Source organism: Gouania willdenowi, chromosome 3 (genome assembly GCF_900634775.1).
Source record: "Gouania willdenowi chromosome 3, fGouWil2.1, whole genome shotgun sequence".
Classification (NCBI taxonomy): domain Eukaryota; kingdom Metazoa; phylum Chordata; class Actinopteri; order Blenniiformes; family Gobiesocidae; genus Gouania; species Gouania willdenowi.
In genome coordinates this window covers 24177741-24202512 of record NC_041046.1, presented here as the reverse complement: position 1 = coordinate 24202512, position 24772 = coordinate 24177741, and the positions used below count along the sequence as shown (strand labels likewise).

Below are 24772 nucleotides of genomic sequence, written 5' to 3'. Positions count from 1 at the left end.
GCCTAAAACTCCTATTCCCTTTTCTGTTCAGTCCTGACAAGTTTGTCTGATGTTGAGAAGCTGAAAAGTTGAAACACGTTGACACAATTTATAGTTAAAGAAGAATAAACTCAACTCGGGCCCAGGATATAAACAGCTGAGCATGGATGGGACTCATGCAGCACTCGTGCACACAGTGTCACATTTACTCCGTAAAGGTAACTAGGACTATGATAGACCCTTTAATTTGCTAGTTCAAACACATGAAAATACAACTTTGAGCATGTGATACATTTAAACCAGGTACTCAACTAAGTAACTGTTAATACCTGTTAATCCTGCTCCATCTGAGGTAAGGCATTTAGCGCACAGTGTAAGACACAAAATAAAAATGTTGGGACAAAAGAGTGCAAGTGGCTGAAATGCATCAGTATCTGTAGGTGGTTCATGTCAAAACTGGAAAAAAGGGAATAGAAGGAGGTGAAATATCCAACAAAGTGTGATTAACTCACACAAATTGTAAACCAAAAACATTAAAACCATTCTAAAAGCCCTCAGGTTTCCTTTATCCTCACATGTTATGCATTATAATCTTGTGATTTGCACACTGTACTCTAACGATGTTTCAATTGCATTGTCATTACTGTATATTTCTCAAGGTTTAAAAATGTTTTCTAAATAAACTATTAGATGCTTTGCATTACAAAAAAGCCACCAAAAAAAAAAAAACAGGGGGGTGGGGGGTTATCAGCTCATTTTTTTTCTCCTCAGCAACAACGATGATTTGTACCGTTGCCATGACCTCAGAGACATGACGTGGTTTTGTTGCCATGACAGCAGAGATAGTAAGATGAGCATGTTGACATAAAGGCCATAAAGCCGGAACATTGTCTACTTTATTGGTCAGCTGAAAAACACATCCACCAAACAACACATAAAATTGTCAATAATCTGTTAAACTATGAGTCAGATGTTCTGATGTTTTTTTCCCCGCTGTGAAAATGACCTTATGTGGTTTAGCTGAGGTTCAACACTAAATATCTATTTGGGGAAATGTATGACATATCAATGCTAACTACCACTTGAACAACGTACTTGAGGATGAACTGTAGTTATCTTGGTGAAGGGGTGGTTAGCTGAGGCAGCAGTGGTTGTATTTACAGGTCTGACGAAGGGACCTTTATTTCGGTTGGGGGCCTCGTACACACTTGGACGAGTCCAGCACACATCCATGATGTGGAAACATGACTTCACGCTACAAAATAGGAACATGGAAAGATCAGGTTAAGAGGGAAGCTCAGAATGACGTGTTTGAAGAGGAATAAATAGATTCTAGCAAGAAACGGACTCACTGGTTGCTATGGGGAAAGTCGAGCAGGTGCTGCATCGTCACAAAGGGGTGGCTGAGAGCTTCTGCAGGGACGATCCTTTCCTCCGCATCGATTGACAGCATCTTCTTTAGAAGGCCCACAAACTCTCGACGGTCTGCTTTCTCTGCTACCAAATCACTACCTTCCAGATTCATCATCAAGTTCACCTGAAATGTAAACATTTATTAAAACGAGCTCTAAAAGAAGACAACGGCTTTGTGTTAAACAATCTCATCTAAATAATCCACTTGTATATGTGTATACATTCATCCTTTATATTTATCAATATTATTATTGTTTCTGGTTAGTTTTTTTGTTTTTGTTTCTGTTCTTTGCACCAAATGCCAAGTGAAATTCCTTGTGCCGTTTTAAAACTGTCCTTAGCGAATAAAAACCTTTTAGATCCAGATTAATAAATATTTAATATAGGAAAGTTTATACAGAGCATACATGTTGATCAAGAGATTTTAACAGCTAAAAATTGTAACCTGATAACGACATGATTTTCTTTTATTAACTCATAATAAGTGCATGTTAATCTACGATACAAAAGATAAAAGTCAAAAGTAGTGAATATTGCCAAATACAAATGTACAGCTATATATACAGTAAATAGAAGCACAAAAACCTTTGGTTGGGTCCTAAAATAAGGAGGCGTGACGTATCAAGGACATGATATTAAGACACTGATCTCCAAAGTGGCGATGCCCACATACAGTATAAAGAGATATTCTGTGTATTTGAAGGCTACAATTGGATATGAATGATACCAAAGACATTTCTGACATGAATTATTAATAAACTTTTATTATTCAGCTTTGAACCTATCACCTTAAGTGCATTCATGAGATGGGCTGCGTTAAAGGAAACCATAGTGGAGATGAAGTTCTCAGTAAAAATGAGATTAAATCCCTGAATAATGTTGACAACATTCTGACTCTAACAAAATGTATCGACTAGAACAAGCGCTGATAGTCACTGAAAGGAATTTCCACTTGTGCTCAGTTTAGAGGAAGTGAAACCTGAGCTTTGGTTTGTACATTTTTAGATTTAGTGTTAAACTGAGGGGAAGTTCCATCTTACAGCCTGTACCATATGCTATGCTCTCATATGTCTTTCTCTATCATATTATAGATTTTGTGGTTGGGGGGGCGGACATACGTGCGTTATGTCATCCAAACAGCTGAAGATGTACTTCCTCGCCTCCTTTGATTTCATTCCCGTCTCAGTCTCATGTTCATCTGTGGTCTTCAAAACAAGAAAACAATACATTAAAAAAAACATGTATGACTATAATAGCGAAGGTGTTGTTTCACACACTAGAGATATGATTATATTCATTTTCAGTGCCAATAAACAGATTAAAAGCTTAAGACAATCAAGAATAAAAACAAGAAGGTTGATTCAAATTTGGTTTGGGTGTGATGAGTTTTCCTGCAAATGAGCTCATAGCAAAAAAGTGTCAAATTTACTTAAGATTTTCCACAACTAGTCTCTATTAATCATAGTTTCATATAATAAAATAAAAAAATAGAATTCAAATGAATATTTTTCACAGATAAAGCAAAAACAAAAGTGTTGATTTGTGTGCAATTTAACATGTAAAAGCTCCTCACCTTTAGCCTCCATGCTTGATAAGGGGAGTCGGACTCTTTACAAAAGAACCGCGCCGTCTTTGTTCCAGAATTCAACAGGTTTTCTCCAGGCAGACCTTGAGTCTGGGAAATGTAGCGAATCTGTTGTGGTAAAAAATAAAAAATAAAAAAATGAAATGAAGGGGGGGGAAAGGGACACCTGTCAGTGCATTATGACAACTTTTTAAAAGTTTTCAAAAAAAAACAAACAAGTCAATTCAAAATACACACATTTAAAAACAATCCTTTTAATACCTTATTTTAAAGATAAATTAGGTTTTATTTTAATTGGATGCACACATTTTTAATGGGCGAGTATGGAGCGCCGTTTGTAAAGTTGTGCATGCTAAAATAAACAGCAGTTTTTTAAATTTAGCAACAATCCACATTTAAAAAGTGTATGTGAATTTTTTTTATGTCACTTTTGACCAGATTTACAGCAACACTTCTGAAATTTGTGATATTTTTTTCTTGTAAAAATATGTTAAATCTAAATGACACGGGTGAAACAAAATATTTAGCTACTATGCCAATTCCCCAGAATGAGCTTTCATTTTGGTACTCCCAGATAAATTTGCATATTAGCAGAATATTTAGTGTCATCCTGTGAAATTCTGATTCAACATTGATTTAATATTTAGATTTAGATTTAAATTTAAAAATGAACAATATATTTTTACAAGAAAGGAAATATCACTAATTTCTCAAATATTACTGTAAATCTGGTCAAAAGTAACTTAAAAAAAATGTGCATATGTTTTTTAAATGTGGTTTGTTGCTAAATGTTGCCGTTAATTTTCACACACGCAACTTTACAATCGGCGTCTCATAGGTGAAGATCTTTTAGCCAAAAGTTACATTTCTACACAATTTTTTTTCACATTGCTGCATTACTTTCATGAAAAGACTGTTGCTGCAGCACTCCTATGTCTTAATAAATTCAAAATTTCAATTTCACAGTGACTTCACACTATCAAGTCTCTCAGAGTTGCTGTGGTTATATATAAATGCATAACAAGAATAGCTGCCAGGACATTAAAGATGGCACGATCCTGTGAAATAGCTGGATCTAAATAAGAGTGTCACTGAGCATAGCTTACACTGCTGATCTCTGAAAGATGTCAGGGTCTGTTGCTGTGAACGCTTATAACAAGGTTTCTATGGTCTCAATGCCAAAAGCTTTACTAAGCAACATCACCTGTCAGTCAAACGCTGCGGGGTGAGAGTGTGCCACACAGGTTTATGAGAGGAGAGAGGCGAGAAGCCAGTGTGACGTCAATCACAGCCGAGTGTAAAAAACAACAATCATTAGAGATTCAGCAGAGCTTAAAAAGCAAAGAGGTGACACAAAAGTGAGAGAAAAGAAGAAGAATTGTGAAATCAGTGAGCTCAATGTACAGCATTATAAAGAATGAATGATCTGTGATTAGATTCAGTAGATCTGTATTCCTTATAGTGATTTTTGAAAGGTTTGGTAAAAGAAAAAGTAATGTTGTCTTTTAAAGCCAGTGTGATGCTTAAATCAATAGATCTTTGCACACGTGGAGCTATACAGCTTTGCACACAGTGCTGGTGGGACCTAAAAAGATTCCTTATGTCACAGAGCTGTAAATAGAGGGTGTAAAAATGCACTGCATTCACAGATCCAGTAGATCAGACATAGGCATCTGGCACCCCTCAGTTTAATTTTATGCTGCCCCCAAAGATAATGTACAAAATGACAGAAAAATACACGAAGAAAGAGCTAGAATACATTAAAAAATACAAAGAATTACAACATTGCAGGAAAATGCAGTAAAAGACAAGAGAAAAACTCCAGAAACACACAACAATGAACAAAAACACAAGAGTAATACAAAACATCACTCAGAAAAATATAAAAATGAACACAAAAAGAAAAGAAAAACACAAAAAATGACTAAAAAACAAGCAAAACGACAACAGAAATACACAAAAATTCCTCAAAAAACGCAAAATGGCAGCAAAAATACATTAACGGCTGACAGAAATGCACGAAATGTCTCACAAGGAGCAAAACAACAACAACAAACGTGCACAGAATGACAGAAACTCTTTGTTCTTTCCTGTATTAATGCTCAGATCGCTCATTATACTAAATGCTGACATGAATGTTGATGATGTGGCCCTCCGATCAAACAAACACATTTTTGTGGCCCTGCTGTGATAAAAGTTGCCTACCTCTGCAGTAGATGGTCAACGATAAACAGAATTGACTGTAAAACTTAATAATGGAAACATTTGACACTCATATTCAGAAAGCTTAATTTGATGCATCTTTTATTCACTGTCAATCATGCTATTCCCTACTAGATGTATCATAATTTAAAGTTATTATAATAACCAATAGGCATTTCCCTGAAAGGCCACAGACGTAGATCTAGACCGTACATTAGATCTGCTGAAGTTCCACCACGTCATGTAAACAACCACAGACATGAGAACAGACGCCAATGTGAACGTGTGGGTGGAAAAATTCCTCGGACGGGAAAACCCTTATATTCCCTTGCTTTCGTGTCTCTGCCGAGGGCTGACAAAACAGTGAGATCACTGGTGAAAAGCTCCACCGAACAAAGATGAAGCAAGCCTGAGCCTGTTGCAGTGAAGACAGGAAGCACACACGCTGCTGATACTCTATGACATTCCAAACAAGGTTGCACACCACAAAATAAGCATTTTTAGTCCTATAATTTATTTATTAGAATATATCCTACTTATCTTGTGTCTATATGTGTCCTGTATATGAGCTTGAAACAGTTTTGCAGGTTGTGTGCTTTTTACTCCTTAAGATCATCTCTACACCCTTAAAGGTGCAGTCTGCAACTCTCATAAAAGTGACTTTCTGTCATATTTGCTAAAGCGGTCACTATGTAAGGACAGCTTTACATGAAACTAGTAGTTTGTGTGAAAGAAACCGACTCATTGAGTCCCCCCTGCTGCTCCTGCTGCCTTTGGCAGATTGCCAAACCAATCAGAGCCAGGATTGTGTTTGATGGATTGTCTGACAGCTGTTGCTCACAGTCCCCGCCCCTTTCGCGGAGCTAGAGCACCGTCTTTTTTACAGTGTATGGTCTGGAGGAGTAGAACATGGAATTAGCAACTTTTCTGCTTGAAAGGTAATTACTGCTGCTTGATTTACTGTACATTGTTTGATTTGTAAATGTTACACGAGAACTCTGTAGTGCATGTGTTGCTCATGTGTGCGCAGCAGCCTTCGTTTGCGCTGCTGTAAGTGACACTGTGTTGTTGCTGCTGCTGCTGAGGTGTGTGCATAATGAGAGAGCTAAGCGCTGCAGTAATATGCTTTAAACAGAGCATGTTATATTACTGTCATGTTGCTGTCGCACTAACGTTAGCTTGTTAGCTCCTCTGAGGGAGGGACTTTGGGAAGTTGGGAGGCAGGGCAAGAGAGCAGCGGGGAGGGAGGGGGAGAAAGGGATCTGAGAGTTGCGGACTGCACCTTTAAATTCTCAGAACTAAATATTTAAGGCAAGGCCAAAAGAAAACCGTCTTCCCTCTCAGTGATTGTTCAGACAAACCACCATGGCCTCACCACTGGCAGTTTCCTAAAACAACCAGAGACGGAAAGTAGACAATAAAAGGAAGTCAGGATTATAAAAAGATTTGATACTAAGTCAAATGCTGTGTATGTGTTAAGTGAAGGGATGTGCGACTGGGGGATGAATAAACGGAAGTAAGAAGTCAAAGTTATAAATATAATGTGCTGTGTGGATGCAACAAGACCCTGCGTAGAAAGATGAGAAAACACTGAGAGGGGAGAATGGGAGGCAGCCCCCCTCTAAGTCAACTCCTGTTAAATCAATCTGTGACCTCTGTGACAACCTGTGATGATACCCAACACCAGCAGTTAGCGCGAGGTACTGGCTAGTGACCAATGAATTCATATGTTCATACTTAAAACCTCTATTATTGTCATTTCTTTAGTTTACAACCAAAAAGATCAAACATGTAATCAACAACTTAAATCCCAAACTTGAAAGAAATGAAGCTTTCATAATTTTTTTATTTTCACTTCCATTAAAATGGTTATAGTTTAAAAAAATAAATAAATAAAAATGTTTATAGTAGGTTGAAAAGTTTAACAGTTTAAATTAGCTTAGTATTGGACATTCATACTTACTTACTAAATCGGATTAGTGAAAACCTGCATTAACAGCTTTAACTGTACATAAACCATGGGCCTTAGCTGGGCACTGCAATTTATTGTATTTTGACTAAATATCTGATGTATGTACTGCTCTATTTATTTATTTTAAAGTAGCTTAATAAGCCATCCCTATTAAAGCTGCAACCCACAATCATTTTAGTTTTCATAGGTCAATGAATCGAACATCATTTAGCAAAATGTATGTTTAAAATGTTGGTTCTGCTGCACATCTAATCAGACACTTTCTCAACCATTAGTCAGCGGCAGCTTTGAGTCATTTGTAGGATTGATGAGAGCAGTAATTGTTTCCAATGAGTTGCATTTGCAATAACAACATTCTGTACTAGTGTATTTACTCAGTAAGCCATTGGTACATTTTAACATCTTGCGTTAATTTCTTATTTTTTTAATAGAATTTTTATCTAAAGCTTCATTTTTGCACTGTAAACAGTTCATATACAGTTTTGTTTTTGTTTTTCAAGTAGTGCAAAATAAATATCGATTTTTCCCTAGCATGATAAATAATTATGATTATAATCATGATTATAAGATTGATAGATAAAAAAAATTATCATGATTATCATTTTGGCCATAATCGTGCAGCCCTACTTGAAAGTTAGATTTTTTTCTTAATCGTCTCTGCGACTCCACATCCCACAAAGCAACGCACGAAAATATCAACAAAATGAGTGTTTACGGTAGAGATAAAAACAAACATTCAAGCGGCATATTTAACCTTTTAACCTCCGATTCATTAATCAATGAGGGGATACACTATGATTTTATCTAATGAAAAATTATCGAGGGTAGCAGCTTTAAATCAAAGCATCATCAAAAGCAAAGTTGATTTTATTGTTTCAGGTCAGACTGTTCTTGTGCTGAAGTAAAAATGTAAGTATGTACTGAACGGGAAGAAAATGTTCTGTGTGAGCATTGTTTCAGGACGAGGACTTTAGAAGACCTACATTCCTTTTATATATAAAAAGTATTATCTCGTTAATATATATTGTCTCTCCCGTGCCCAGATGACGACCTGCTGACCCGCATCGACGCTCGCATCTCCTACCAGGACACCAAATACAGGCGCTCTATTCCAGCAGAAGAGCGCCTGTCCATCTGTCTCTGGTTAGTGTTTTTTTTCTTTCTTATCACTATTCTGAATACGTCACGGTTGGGGAACGCTGCCGATTGGTCGAAGCGCTGCAATATGCCCCAAAAGTTCAACAATCCCAACTCCAGCATTGACCACGTTGAAGGCACCGGACGCACGTCAAAAGTGTCCGCCGTGCAAAAAGCTTCATAATGCGCCGCACAGCGGGACCTCCGACGCTCCCTAGAAGTGCGTCCACCATTTATCGTGAATGTAAACCTGCCGCTTTTGACGCTTTCGACATATTTGGTGTGAACGCGCCATAAGGCAGCTTTGTCGTACTCCAGCTCCTGCAAAACCAGATTAATCATGTTTTGACTGCTGCTCTCAAGCTTGATCTTGTTCAGGGCTAGTGCGTTATCTATCCAGCCTCAGTAGTGTGAAGAGTGAAAAATGATGCCTGGGCATAAAAATATCCTGGTGTGAGTGCAGAAAGAGCCAGGAGCTGAAACGCAGGGTGTTGCATTGGTTGGAGGGGGATCTGAGTCTGTTGGCAGGCTTGGAGCAGAAAGGACTGCAGGGCAGGGGAAAGTCGCTCAACCTGGGCCCACATCACTCTAGTCCTGGGAAGATACTCTCAGGTTATCCACTGAGAGGAGAATAAATCCCCCAGCTTTTAATAGACAAACCATCAATTTTGAAAAACGCACTTTGAGCACCACTAAAACCATCTGACAAAATATTTAATTTAATTAAATCACTATGGAACCAGTGCAAACACTCATGGTATGTGCCTTCCACATGGATGTACGGACATAAATTAATTCATTCATCCTCTGTACCCACTGATTACTGTGTCTGCTGGTGTCAATCCCTGCTCACGTTGGGCACAAGCTGAGCAGGATAGCAGTCTGTCACAGAGCCAATATATACCGTACTACGACAACTGATCACACAATTATTGAGTCCTGTGGGCCATTTGAAGACACAAATAAAATCTATATTCTATGTGAAGTTGAGGTTTTGTTTATTTTGACAAGGTTTTTCAGGAAATTGTTATCTTCTGACATGTTTTGACTGTCAACTGCCAGTCTTCATCAGAGGAGTTCTGCTGATCATCTTTGAAGGTTCCTTTGAAGTTTCATTTGACTTCCATGTAATAGTTCCAGCAAGATTCATTTGATCTTCTTTTGGAATAACATGTTAAGTTGAGGTTTTCTTTATTCCGACAAAGTTTTTCAGGAAATCTTTATCTCCTGACAGTCTTCGTCAGAGGAGTACATAATAGTTTTGTGATCATTGGAAAAAACCAAAGCACCTGCATCAACAACAAAAAACCTGGGCCTTCTTTACTGACATGTCAACAATGAGTTTGAGTGTCATATAAGAGTTTTTAAATAATGGCATTTATGGTAAAAAAAAAAAAAAAAAAAGACAGAGTGAAATCAGTGGAAGCCTTCAACACTTAATTTCAGGCGAGAAATGTTTTTGCCTGATTGACCATCTTGTAAAATATTGCAACGTGAGCAAATAGAAATTAGGACATTAAGAGGCAGAAAACACTTGTTTACCTGGTCGTACTCCAGGGCTCCAGGGTAAAGAGGCCAGCCCAGAAACAGTTCAGCTATCACACAGCCGAGGGACCACATGTCTATGGCTTCACAAAACGGCAATCCCAAAATAATCTCTGGAGCCCTGGGGAGCAGACGGCACAAACAACTGTTAGTACAAAAGAGCACTGACATATGTAGCATCACTTTTCTTAGAATTTTTATAGCAGGCACGTTTAAATATTTTTTCTAATTCTCTGAAAATGTACGTGCTGGTCAGCTAGTATACAATAACAGACTTTGATCCTTACTGCATACATTTATTTTGAATATAAATACTGCTTAAAATAATTAATCAATCTGTTAAAATTGGTAAACAAAATAATGTACAATATGTAAACTTCCAATTAAAAACATTCAAATGCATAATGTCTGGAATACCTTTTGACATTTTTACAATAAATGCACACACAGCATACATCTCAACACACACTATTTTAAGCTTTTTTTTTTGTAGCATTTTAGAAAAACATCCATGTTAAAAATTCAACAACGACCTTTCAGACAGGGATTAGTGCGACATATGTGCCAAGCCTGTGTTGACCGTGTACTGAAGTCACTAGGCATCCACAGGCTTTGCTAGTGGGTTAGCAGGTCAGACATGCAGGGATAAGAGCTTTGACAGGCGCTCTCCGCTCTAGGCTGATAGAACTCCTAATAGGCCTGGGCGATATATCGAATATACTCGATATATCGCAGCTTGTAGTCTGTGCGGTGTTGAAAATGACCATACCGTTAAACTCGCGGACTTTTTTTTTTTTTTTTTTTTTTGAAATGTCATTGTAACCCACGTCATAAAGAAATGTATTATATTTATATTATTTAATTATATTATATTTAGCAGAAGTAAATTTATTATAACATCTACTCTTCAGTTATTTATATACAATATTATTTCACCGCACTAATAGACTGCACTGACGTCACTCATCCACACGCACACACGCCAGCCAATCACAGACCAGTATCCTAGTATAAACAGGAAGCATGAGATACGGGAGGAGAAGGCTTGAATACGGGAAACGATCAAGCAGCAGCTGAAAACGCAGCATATGAACGGTAGCACGCACACCCGGTGCTCAGCAGACAGCACTTTACTAACTGTGCAGACCAGCGGTTGTGCCTTGCACCTGACAAAAGGAGCGATCGGCAGCAGAACGGAGGACTTTGTATAGGCGACTCAGATTGCATCGGCCAGGTTTTTTAAACCCCCCATGGATCTAAAGATGGTGAACTACCCACGGAGATGACGTAGTGGACGGTGAACTGCAGGTCTACCAGAGCGGTAGGACCGCCGCACCGATCCTCTTACCAGGAACGCATGAACTTCAATCCTACCAGGGTGGTAGGATCAACTTTATTTAATTAGGTTCTCTTCCAGTGGACCAACCCAACAAACTTCAGTCCTACCAGGGTGGTAGGATCAACTTTATTTAATTAGGTTCTCTTCCAGTGGACCAACCCAACGAACTTCAGTCCTACCAGGGTGGTAGGACTGACTTCATTTTTCGTTTGAGTGGAACTATTTTTTTTTTCCCCAGGCTGTGACGCCTTATGAACTGAGCTAAATCCCAGCGGGTGAACTGGAGTCTGTTTTGAGACCACTTTTGTTTATTATTATTTTCTGTAATATAATAAATCCATGGTACTTATTTTCTATAAACAACAAATTGTCTGTCTATTCTCTGCACATCTTAGTAATCATTCCCAACTCACACTTGAACCTAGAAACTAATCTCAGAGAAAAAAATTATTAACCAACAGTAAATGTACAATTGGCTACATCATCTTAATGACAACATGCACAAAAGGGCACTATTTGTTTTAAAATATTGTAGTGGCATTATGTACAAAAAGTGCACTTTAATTTTGTGTTTTGAAATGCCATGTGAGTTGCATCCTGCACTAATGTCTTGTTTTGAAATGTCTCTGTGACAATTTTGCACAGAATGTGCACTTTCTGTTGACAATTTTATGTTTGAGCCACTCACTGTTTAATAAATACAGTTATGTCAACTTTGACTTAGTTGTGATATCCCCTTTTTTGCATGAAAGTTTAAAATTGGCATATATTAATGCAGTATGATCAAGAATGTTTTAATGTAGACATATAGAATCATCATACTGGTGTGATTTTGTGCATCAAAGTGTTAATTCAAGGGTAATGCAAAATATCGAGATATATATCGTGTATCGTGACATGGCCTAAAAATATCGCGGTATTTATAAAAGGCCATATCGCCCAGCCCTAACTCCTAAGTGGCACAGTATTCACTCTTTCCCCTACAAACTGGATCAGTGTTACCCTTTTCACACTAACTGTGTAACACCACATCAAAGCAATGAATAGCGGTGATGCAGTCCTGTCGGCATCGTATGACAGTCAGACAAGCTGTCTGTCAGAAATGATAGTGTCTAGGACACACTGGAGAGCTTTTAGAGTTAACCCAGCACTGACAGCACGCGGTGATCCTCTTTGCCTAGCATGTGTTTACCTGTTAACTTAAAAAAATTATCAGGAAAATAAAAATTGTTGAAACGCACAATTCAAAAGGCAATTTCCAAGTGTACATTTCAAAAGGTTCTAGTGAGTTCTCATATTACCAATTTTATAATATAGTAACTGTGATGGACTGGCGCCCTGTCCAGGGTGTACCCCCGCCCAGCGCCCTATGAGAGCCGGAGATTGGCACCGGCAGACCCCCGCGACCCTGATAAACAAGAATAAGCGGGTATGAAGATGGATGGATAATATAATAATAATAATAATTTTAAACAATATTTCAACTATTAATAGCATGTATAGCTGAGAAATAAAAGCACAATATGCATGTTCTGTGACATTTCATAAGTAAACCAAACCTTTAGCTACATTGAAAGTTTAATTTAACTGAAATACCAGTATGTAAACTAAAAATACACTCAATCTATTAAAAAAACTAAAGAACTGCATTAATCCAAACAGTGAACAGAAATCTGATGTAAAGACGAAGCTTAAACAATAAAATATAATGAATGGATTTCATTGGCTCCAGAAGATAATGTCAGTATACCGAAATTCTTTGGAGCCACTGTAAAATAAAGAATGGAAGACATAAATACTAAAACGAGGGACCACAATAAGCTTTAGAAAACGTGTTACCATGGTAAAAACAATGTCTGTTTGCTCTAGTGTTTTGGTACCAACACTAAGTCAAAATTGAAAGCCACCGTTGAGGAGGAACAACAGTGAATCAAAACCAAAAGTGTTGACACTAAAGCTAAAACTAACGTCTCTGACCTGTACTACGAAGCTGGATAAGTATATCCACAATATCTCTCCGTTAGCCGGACTGTCACAGAGCAGCTGAACTATGAAACTGGTTATCAACACGTTAACTTAAGCCAGGTGGAGACTGCACTGACTGACCAGTCACAAACACGGAGAAACCGTGCAAAGCAACTTACATCATCATGAAGAAAAATTCCTAAAAAATATGAATAATTAAAATCCATAAATCAGCAAAAACAGGAATGAATGCTGGCAGATAATTCATGACAGTTAATGCATATATTTGTGAGATTATGCAATATATTAATTCATCAAAGTATAAACAGACACTCTGATCAATTTTACTTTATTACAGCGCAGATGTGTTTCTATTCAGGTATCCGCCTGATTTTGGGTGTAGTCTGTTGCCCTAATGCTGTGTTCATACAGCTCAGCCTACGTCATAAGGTGGACAATATTTGTATTTTATACAGCCTGTATTATCTTACAGGACTGAGGCTCTCTGCATCCCACTGCATATATAAATAAATAAATGAATGAATTTATCAATCACCGAGTACTCTACGCACACAGGCTTTCCAAGAGAACTGATTAGTCAAGAGGCGGCGCTTTTATACTCGCTCACATCTTATTGTAGCACCTGGTCCTAGGGCTGCTCAATTAAAGAAGAAATAATAATCACGATTATTTCAGTCATAATGAAAATCACGAGTATTCAAATGATTATTTGTCAACCAAAAAGGTTTTTTTTTTTTTTTTTTATACAAAAAAACATAAAATATATTCTAATTTTATAAATAAAAATGCTTCAAACACTAAAATCAAGTATGTTCACTTTTGCACAAAACACTTCTTGCAAGTGTCTTTGCTCTAGGTCTTCAGCATCAAACACAAAGAATTCCCATATAATAGAATTTGACTTGCCTTGCTTGTTTACTCAGCGTTTTTGCTGCATTTGTCTTGTCATGTTTTAAAACCAATAGCAACAACTTTCCTCGTGTTGGCCTGCAGGCTGGCTTTGGCTTTGAGATGAGCGGGGCGGAGGGGAGGAGCTTGTATGTGCGGAGCCTAAACAACTCAAAGTTAGTATTAATAACATGTGTGTGCCAAACTTTATTATTTGTAGATGTCCAAAATAGTGGGTTTGTTTTATTTAGCGAATAAAACATATATTAAAGAAGTTTTTTTATAATAGTTTTTTCTCAATTGTTGTTTTTGTAATTGTTGGGTGTAATAATCAAAATCGTAATCGAATTTCGATTAATTGAGCAGCCCTACCTGATCCTGGTGATATACCCCAATAAGAAGTTAACTAGTGTCGAGTTCGTAGTACAGGACACAGAATAAATCCCGAAAGTTAGCACGATGAGAGGAAAACGGGCTGTGCGGTCAAAGGAAGTCTAGTAACAGGACCATATACAAATGGAAGCCATTTTGAAAACCCTTCAATTTATTGCCCCAGGCCATGGTCAAGATATGTTTCATGACAGGATTTTTTTTAATCAGCGTGATATATAACATGTCAGCATGAGCTGTTGATTTGAAGCTGTAGCATTTCATATCTGACAGCGAGATACATCTGTGAGATAGCCCTGAGCTTTGTTGACAAGCTTGCCGCCTTGAAGACAATGTGAACCCAAAAACATAGGGTTGATAAAAAGTACACGGCTGTGTTTGGCCAAGGCAAGGAAATCCAAACATAGACAGAGATTAGCACACAAAGAACCAGAACACCAATGCACCTTATAAATATCCAAACACCTTATGTTAATCTTCCATTCGTTTGTAAATACAGTTTTCAGAACAGATAAAGGCAGACGAGTGGTATATTTTGATATCATGCCTAGATGTGCATTAGTTATTTTTTTTTTTAGCAAATGCATAACAGAATACATACATTAATTAAAAGACTAAGTAAAAAAAAAAAAAAAAACAATCAGGAACAAAACAGATGTCTTTCTTTTGATGGCATGGAGGTGGGTGAGTGTAGTGGAAGAGGATGTTGCCATGGCTGCACAGCTCTGTTCTAATCAACACAACTCAAGCCTGGCTGTCTTTCTATGAAACCAAATCTGTTCTCTATTGTGAGGATATGACGTACAAGCTGTTAGGCCAGTGAGTGTTACAGTGGCAGAAGCCTCGTGACTGCATGCTGCCACGTGTGACACGAGACAAGATGAAATGTACCAGTTCACCGAAATGTGAGGTGATAGACAAATATTGTTTACGTTGTAAAAAACCTCAACAATTCATCATAAGATGCATCATATTTCACCCAACATCCACTACCTGATATTATTGTGTGAAATGTGAAGCATTCCCACTTTTAAGTTCCAATTTCTTTCTTATTCTTTCTACCATTATTTGACCTGCCATTACTCTGCCAATTCTTAACCAATCTACACCATTCAAATGTTGAAATGTTCCACTGCTTATTACATATTATAAAATGCTAAGATTTTTACTTTTATTGTAATGTTAGGTTTTATCTTTTTTAGTGATGCACCAAAATTCCGGACACCAAAAAAGCAGAAAAAAGCCCACCGAAACAGGATGTTGTGATGACGCACGCAAACAGCGCAGTCAGCGCTGACCAAGCAATTGGGTCACAGAGCAAGTGTGTCTTCAAGAGGCACACTCTGTGACCTAATGCACTTTGTGTTTGAATGAGAGAACGTACTGGTATTTAATTTGACTCTCTTCCAGCAGCTCAGTCAGTTATAGGTCTGTACAATATCATTTAATGTATGAGAGGGGTCAAGTTAAACACATATATATTTTCATTTTATATTGTGCATTTTTGGTTTTAGCTCAGTGTGATCAGAGCCTGCTTCAAGCAATCATCAAGGGGGAACTAGTTCAAATTTTGCCTTGCACAATGTCTGTAATCTTGACTCTAAACAAATGTTTGTTAAATCCTCATTGACTGCTCAATGAGTTAATGTAATGCTGTTCATTCTCTGTGAATACTGCCAACAAATATCTAAGCTTTAGGTGGTGTGTACAACTTGCCTTCATTGAGAATAAACACATGCAGTCAAAGGAGTTGGCAATTCTCGTTCGCATTCCCACTTGCATTGTTGTGGCAATGAAAATTTTTCTAGTGATTGTTGTTATGCTGGGTGATTCTATTTGCTATCCCTCCCTATCCAGTCACTATAACCAATGTTACTGCATTGGATAAAAACGGTTGCTGGATAGCGTTACTTCAAGGTTTCCAGAGAGGTTTGTGTGAAAAAACAACAGTATACAGGAGAGGAACAATAAATTTGACCTATAACACAGTTGTGACAGAGTTGTAGTTAATCCCCCACTTCTGACCCCTGTAATATTCCCAGCACACTGCTAACACACCATTTACACTGATATTCACGCCACCCTATACTCGTTCTACTCACACATAGTCTAGTACCAGGTGTTTCCTGCTAATACTGTATCATGTTTTTCTGCAGTCTGTGCCTTCTCCTCACCCTTCTCTCTCTTTTCTGTTTCAGGTGTCCTGATGCTGCAGCTGACAGATCATGATCTGTGGTCTGGGACACTGATGTTTATTCTCTCTATCCTGTTCTGTTCTCCTCTTTCTGTCCATTAACCCCAACCAGTCCAAAAAGATGGCTGCCACATCTGAGCCTGGTTCTGCTGGAGATTTCTTGTCGTTAAAAGGGAGTTTTTTTCTCCCCACTGTCGCTAATGCATGTTCATGTGGATTTGATGGGTTTTTCACAAGCGCTATGAGATGACTATTGTTGTGATTTACGCTATATAAATAAAGTTGAAATGAATAGCTCCCTACTACAACCAGGAACATTTTTAGTAGGATTCATTTCCTCTCTAAATTTCAGATCTCTAAACTGTGGAAAAAAGTAAGAAAAATAGTTTGAATGACTGCGACAATGATTTTCAATACATCTAAATAAAAATATTTTTAGGTAAGTTCACCACAACACACGCTTAGAATGAAAGGTTAGGGTTACAATACAGAGCAATTGATTGTTTGAGAAGAAACATGTTTGTAGTTTTCCAAAAGCAACTTGTTTCCGTTTTGCCTGAGTCTCTCATTCATTTAGAATAAAAAGCAAAATACAATGTTCCATTTTCTAAACTAGAAACTGACCTGCTGCACATGTGAATTGAATTACATTACTGACCAAAATGTTAAAAAAAGGAACAAAAATAAATACTAAAACATTTTATAAAAAGTACCCATTCCAATCAAGTGTGGGCTTAACCAAAAACCTGACTTTTTATGCATCTATACAAAAATCTAATCACGTTTGCAGCATAAAAAGGGAAGCGTTGAAAGCAGAGTTCTAGGTAAAAGCTGGACAAGAGACAGTTATTAGAATTTACCTGAACCCGAAGACTGCTGGCTCTAATTGTGGATGGCTGCACATTTGCACATTTGGTGGAAATCTATTTCTTTGGAACCAAATTAGCTTACCAGAGAAAGTGAGCTGAACTGCAGTTCGAGTAAGCTCTGCTAAAACCACAGTGTGGTTACACCATGATGAAAGAATTGAGCTTTACAGCATACCTCTTCCAGGAACAGTAATTCCACACAGTTGCAGAGTGTTCTGCATAATTCAGTGGGACATAGAGGTAGTGCTGGAGAGGGCAGCCGGAGCCCTCGCACCATTATCTGGACGTGGACCTCAAATTACAGATACAAGGTTTACGCCACCTTTCACTGATACAAACCACTTCAAGTCCTGACAAGTCATTGTTTAAGAAAGCCTACACCAGTTTAAGTGGAGCGTGCTTATTTATAGTTGCATTGATGGTTTGGTATTAAACAATGAGAAATGATGAACAACAATCTTACAATCAGACTATAACCAAATTTAAACCTTTGTATTCTTTGACAGTTTTAGGAAAGATCCTGAATACATGTTCTGATAAATTAATTGACTATTAATGAGATTTAATCTAGAGCCTTTTTAACAACAAAATAAAATACAAAGCAAACAACCCATGCTCAGAAAGAAGACAGAAGTTTCTCATGCATTTTATTAACCCGTTCAAAATACTTCCTCAAAGAGAAATGGTAATTTCTCAAAGGCTTTCATTCCTGAAAAGATGATTAAAGCACATTTACAGTCATTGACGTAAGTCTGGCCTTCTGATGTAAATTTGTTAGTTATAGAATATGATCAGGAAAAATAAAGACATCCGATTTCTCCTATGAGATTAATCGAATATTCCAATAAAATTATATGTATAATCAATTATTAAAATAATTATTTACTATAGCCCTACAAATTATCTTTCTTTGGTTCCAATAATAAGACTTTTGTCAGGGACTGTATTATAACGTGTTTAGCTACTAACACAGACAGGCAGAGATATAAGTATAAGATATTAGTATTTGATATGAAGATGGATCATGAGCTAAAACTGTATTGTTATTTAACAGCAGCACCCAAGCGCTCACTGGGTAACTTCAATGGTATGACAATAAGGCTGCGTTCACACTGCAGGCAAATGTGGCCCAAATCTGATTTTTTGGGAGTCAAGTGACCAGATCTGATTTTTTAAAAGCAGTGTGAACTGATTTAGGCCACATTCACATCTGGTCCTGAATCAGATACAGATCTGATCTTTTTCAATGTGACCTCAGTGTGAACGGTCAAGGCGGATTTCATGCGCATTTGATACGTTGGCGTCATTAGTAACGGCTGAGTGCTGTGCTGCAAATAAAAATAATTAAATAAATGAGAAAGAGTTCACAATGAACTAGAGAGGGACAGGGACAGAACTGAGACAGGCTTGAAGCATCCACTGTTGAATCAATCCTTTTTCTGCACAAGAACACAGATTATCCTTATATTTGATACATGGATTATACAAATAGATCCACTGTCTCACATGCGCGCACTGTGCACCTGTGTGTTTGACGTGCGCTGATCTGTTCTGTGACATTACCAGTTGTTTAATAAAAGCAATGCTTACCACTAAAACAAGCATAAATATGTCATTTGCATGAGGAGAATAATAGGTTTTAACTGTCGGTTTCAGGTCGGGCTCTGATATAAATACCTAACGTCTGTCTGACCTGTCGGTTTCCTTTTGGCTCTGTCGGGTTTGGGTCAAAGCTTGAAGGTTCATAACATAAATGGTCTGTGTTGAAAAAGAACCAAAGCATGATGACATCATCAGGCATAAAGTCCTACACTTTGTTAGTCATGGCTTTGTTTTACATAAACAAATGTCTTCATTACAAAACCAAGCAAAAAACTGCACTCCATACCAAAAGAATAGCCTTTTTAAGCATAATTTTTTAACATATATTCTCATGATTCTAGAAAACCATCCAAGATTTTTGAGTTTGAAAGAATCAGCCTTATAGACTAAATTACAATTCCATGTTTGCAGTTCACCTGTTTAACAACATACTGAAAAGGTGAATTAAATTAAATAATTAAATATATTATTGTTCTGGAATAACCAAACTTTTCTTGTAGTTAACCCATCCCCCTCCATTAGTAAGGATTTTTTTTTCTGAATCACAGAAAAAAGCACAAATGAGTAAAAAGTCAAAGTACTGTAATGTAATGCAATAATACAAATGGAGAACTAATACAATTTTAAACATTTCAAATTGATGCAAACCAGAAAATTGATTGACAGGAAAGAAGCCATCATTTTTTCATTAGACCTGCGAAAGCTCAAGCTTAGCTGACTGTGCATTCTAAGGTGGCAAATTACAAATGGCAACTGGCCAAATGCTTGTAAATTGTGAAGGCTTACGATGCATCTGTCAAAATTATTGAGTGGAACATAGATTTGAGGTATCTGTCAAATATTTATAACTGTAAACAAAACTATACAAACCCAATGCAAACTGACGTATGAAAATCCAAACAGCTGACACCGTGGAGTTGGATGACCTTGAGCTGGAAAGTCGAAGCACGCAAGTATTTCAAGCTGCCCTTATTTCATCCTGGCTGCCTATGTGTTTCACCATCTATAGAAGTCAAAGCACACTGGCCAGCATCCCATGAGCTATTTTAGGTAACCCTCTACGCTCATCCTTGGCAATGCTGTCCCCCACACCATGCTTTACATACTCTTGCTGCTGAGATGGTAGAAACTTTGGGAGCCTATGCCTTAATTTCAAAATAAGCTTCAGGCCTGATCTTTACTTTTAACCGATTGTATTTCTAACACACTTCCAAGTGTATTGATTTCAGACTTAAGGCTTAAATAATTTTCTCGGGCTGCTCATGCCAAAATCCTTATTTCTCAATTTAAAAAAAAACAAACTTGAAAATGCAGCACAGATTGGCCCTCATTTATCAACCGTACGTTCAGATCTGAGCGTACGACATGCGTTTGACCATATTCGCGCAAGCTTCGGTATTTATCAATTTCGGAGGTGAGCATTTGCCATGATCAGATCTCACGTCAGTTCTGAGCTTGTGTACACGCAAAACTGAGTGTGTGGACTGAGTCTGGAAATAAAGAATCAAACAAGCTTTGGCTGTCATTTAAGCAAAAACAAACAGATCAAATTGGATTATTAAAAATTAAATTAAAAATTTCAAAAAAGCCCACTGATACCTGCAATTTTTGGTTTTGCTTCACTGACAAACCCTGCTACAGGCAGGAACTCATAGTTTCAGCAGTGCGCAACACACACCGGCAACACAGGAGTGCCAACCAGTGGCAGTACAGCCTCCACTGAAGCTTTTTAAGGGTTTGGTTAATTCATTTTAATGTAATATTTATTTAACCTGACAAGAGCCAGATTGATGTGTAGCCCTCCCTCTAACTCGAGTTCTCCACATCATCGGTGTCTGGCGAATCCTTTCAGAACCAGGGAGGGACATGAACAGAATGCTTGAAGCTGATTGGGCGAAGCGCCTGTCCACCATGAATTGTTTTAGCCCATCACACGATAACAAATGATGTCATTGGCATGCGCCGCAGAGACGCTGCTACAACAACAACAAGGCTCCGCTTTGCCATCCAAAAATGCACAGAGCGCCTATCGCTGTTGCTCTTTCATAAAGGAAATGCTGGATTCTTCTAAAACTGAGTTTATAGCAGCTTCCACGCGTTCATCCTCCTGCGTCAACATCTTTCTATCTTGATTCGGAGCTATGCTAATAGCGGTAGAGCTTGTTTTGCTTCGGTGCTTCTGCCTTCGTCACAACCGGATATCCCGCCCTAATCCACAACACTGCCTCATGATTGGTTCGAACCGGTTCGGTTCGCGTTCGAAAGGCAAAGGCAGGAACCTCACAGGCAGGAAAGGTTAATATTTATTGCCTCGGCTTGCGAACAACTGAGGCCGAAAAACAACATATTTCAGTGAGTCTCTCCAGGATCTCTGCAGTGAGGTTTGTTCACAGTGCGCACAGGGGGGCAGACGTCATCTGCTCGATAGCTGATCCTCTTCCACTGAGTTTTTTATGAGGTCCTTTATACGGTGGCCGGCAGGTAAAAGTGTGCAGCAAAACGCTGAGAACACAGGAATGCTGCAAAACCGTGCCTTTAAGTCCAGTTGTCACACCATCACAAAGCACATCTTTGTTTGGCTCTACCTCAGATGTGAGGATTTCCTTTCTTTTCTTGCCAGTGGCCTCAGAACCAGGAATATTTAAGGGCGTATCATGTTGATGATCAACTTCAGCCGGCGAATTTATCAACACCTGTTTATTAGTATGCTGGGATTGGTCAGATACAAATGTTTTATGTCGTACAACTATAGGTCCACGCAAATTTGCACAACCGTTTTCATGCAAAGTTGATAAATGAGAGCCATCATGTTTAGACAGACTTTAGAGATGTTCAATGTTAGTTTTTGTTTGTATTTTCTCTATTATACAAAAATAGCTCCATAAACAGAAGACAATCCTTTTAAGGTATGGAGTAAAAAAAAATATCTTCTTATATTTACATCGTCATTTCAAAAATGTATAAGACATGCTACTGAAACCCAAGTCTGATGCAGGGGGCATTGTAGCATCTGCACTACTTCTTTTGAATAACAAAAAATACAGCAAGACATGACAGTTCTATTTCAGGCAACTAACTTCCTGAAATAACACACATTTGTACAAACATGACAGTATCAACAGAAAAAAGCTTGATGGAGTGCATGAAAGGCAATGCATTGATAAAGGAAAATTAACATTTCTTCTTCCTGTTCTCAAAACTAATGCTTTTAGCAGAATGTTAACTAAGCAGACTTGGAGACTACATTTAGACACTGAATAAATTACTGGTACTCTTGTCCAAACACGTACGTTGTGGATCATCTAGTCTTATTTCTCTAATAATACCTAAAAAATCTACAAATTAGAAAAATTACAACCCTACTCTTTTGATATTGAAAAAGCAGACCCTGTATTCTGTGGCAATTTTTGTGCCACCCTACCGTAGTGGATTTGACGTTAAGTATTAAGATGTGCCCTAACTGTAGATTTTCAGCTTAAATTCAAAACAGTTAAACAGCCTCATTATAAAACTTGTTTGGTAAAACAAACCAAGTCATCAATTAAAATATTAATCTTAATCTGCTACTTTCTTTCATTGACAAGGTTGCTATGCTTTGAACATTAAGCTGATCCTTCGCTTTTTTTATAATTATTTTTGCATTAATTAATTTGGTCTTTCCCCTAATTTCCACTGGATGCGGCTCCACTGTGGAACGTCACCGCCGCGTCACCGGAGCTGATAGGTTTCCATTTTAGTCTATGTGATAATTTCCACTTGGTCCGCTGCGGTGCGTGTCTGCTCCTTCCCAGATGCGGTAGTTCGGTGCCCTGCGCCAGATACACGCAGGGCTTCTATTTCTGGCGGACACCGGAGCACGACGCATCAATCAGCACAGAGCAAATGAAGCTAAACAGGAAATTAAGCACGTATATCGGGTTACTTTTCAAAATAAAACACTTCAGATTATATTTCAAGTAAATACATCACCAAAACGTCATAATGTGTAAAAACAAATTCACATTTACTATATTCATTCCTCTCATACTGTAACTACACTGTAAACTGCAGCAACTTTGATTTAGTTCATGTTTGAATGGTGCAGTTTTATCTCTTCTCTGTTGTCTGTTGCAAAAAATGTGACAAATCCAGAGTCCAACCTTCTTGTTCTCCTTCGTTAGGAACACTGACCTGTTTGTCTGTTTATTGTTGCATTTTCACACATACATTTAACTGCGTTCTCGCGCGATTATATAAATATCGTGAGAACTGATCTGTCTCGTGACGTCACAGTCATTCAAACGGAGAGCACCGCGGCGCACTCCAAAAGCAACCGGTGTGAATTACCGGACGGCGGACAGCGGTGAAATACCGAATCGGTGCCGTGGCGCAGCAGAGACGTATCCAGTGAAAACCCCGGGTTTGTCTCATCTGCACAAAACAGAAAATGACTTTTATAGATTTTTGTTTGTCTAAATCCTAGGTTCCCAAAGCGAAGTACGGGTACCCCCAGGGGTACACAAATTGTCATACAGGGTACGTCAATAAAACTTAAAAACACTGACAACATTGGAAACTAGAATATACATAGAGCAGTTAATGTGAATGCTTGGTTAACGCGATTTCTAGGTTCATGCTATTGCTAGGCTAATGCTAATGTTGGGTTAAAGCTAATACTAGGTGAATGCTAATGCTAGGTTATTGCTATTGCTAAGACAATGCTAGGTTAATGTTAATGCTATTGCTAGGCTAATGATAATGATAGGTTAAAGCTAATACTAGGTCAATATCAATGCAAGGTTAATGCTAATGCTATGCTACAGTTAATGATGATGCTAGGTTAATGCCATTGCTATGCTAATCCTAGCTAATGCCAATGAAAAGTTAATGCAAAGCGACGCAAGCTTTTGCCTCTTCACTTGTATTTTCTTCAGGAAATGCTAATATTCTAGTTATTATTAGTATTATTCCTCAACAGGATAGGTACATTTCACTATGGCTACATTGTGTATAACATTACATTATTATGTTTTTTAAGTGTGCAGGAGTAGGGGGTACATGACTTCAGGTTAATTGTCTGAAGGGGCACGGGACTGTGGAAAGTTTGGGAACCACTGGTCTAAATAAACAGTTTTTTGTGTTTGAGGCAAAACAATGGTTTAACATCATTTTGTGATTGAACCCAATGCACTCGGTATATTGCTCTCATAACTTTTGAATCTAAAGTACATAATCCCACCGCCTGGTGAGTGTTCTAGACCTGGCAAACTGTTATATGGGTTTAGTTTTAAACACGGAGAGGATTCCTCAGTGAGCCGCCACACTTTGTGATATGGTCTTTAAGCGTTGCTGAGTTCATCTGTGCATTCTCTCTTTTGAAAAATATACCAAACAGATATTTTTCATTAAATGTAAAATGTTTGCTCTGTGTTGAGTTTGTTAACATTTTTCATCTTAATAGCTTCACTGTGACAGCTCTTTCAATTTCATATTGACTTTGAATGATTACAACTACAAATACCACACAAATATCAACTGTGGACATAAATCTATTCCTTATAAATTACATTACAAGTCTTGATTACAAATGGAACTATTGAGCATGCAATTTTCCCATAACTTTTGCTCTCATAAGTATTTTATAGAACTTACAAAACATGGCGTGACCAACTACCTAATTTAAACTCTAGCA

General features: G+C 37.9%; 1 protein-coding gene and 1 long non-coding RNA gene across 2 annotated transcripts in view; one reads left to right on the top strand and one right to left on the bottom strand.

Annotated features, from left to right (window-relative positions):
- Positions 1-24772, bottom strand: part of hipk3b (homeodomain interacting protein kinase 3b) — a 52833-nt gene that overhangs the window by 11977 nt on the left and 16084 nt on the right. Inside the window, exons 3-7 of the mRNA XM_028473804.1 lie at positions 9831-9954; positions 2966-3085; positions 2511-2597; positions 1332-1516; positions 1075-1234 (exon numbers count right to left, since the gene is read on the bottom strand). Of these exons, the coding sequence (XP_028329605.1) occupies positions 1075-1234; positions 1332-1516; positions 2511-2597; positions 2966-3085; positions 9831-9954 (676 nt within the window). The remainder of the gene's footprint in view (positions 1-1074; positions 1235-1331; positions 1517-2510; positions 2598-2965; positions 3086-9830; positions 9955-24772) is intronic.
- Positions 10652-11535, top strand: LOC114479978 (uncharacterized). Its single transcript, XR_003676042.1, has 2 exons — positions 10652-11238; positions 11311-11535. It is a non-coding gene; the product is annotated as an uncharacterized LOC114479978 (long non-coding RNA).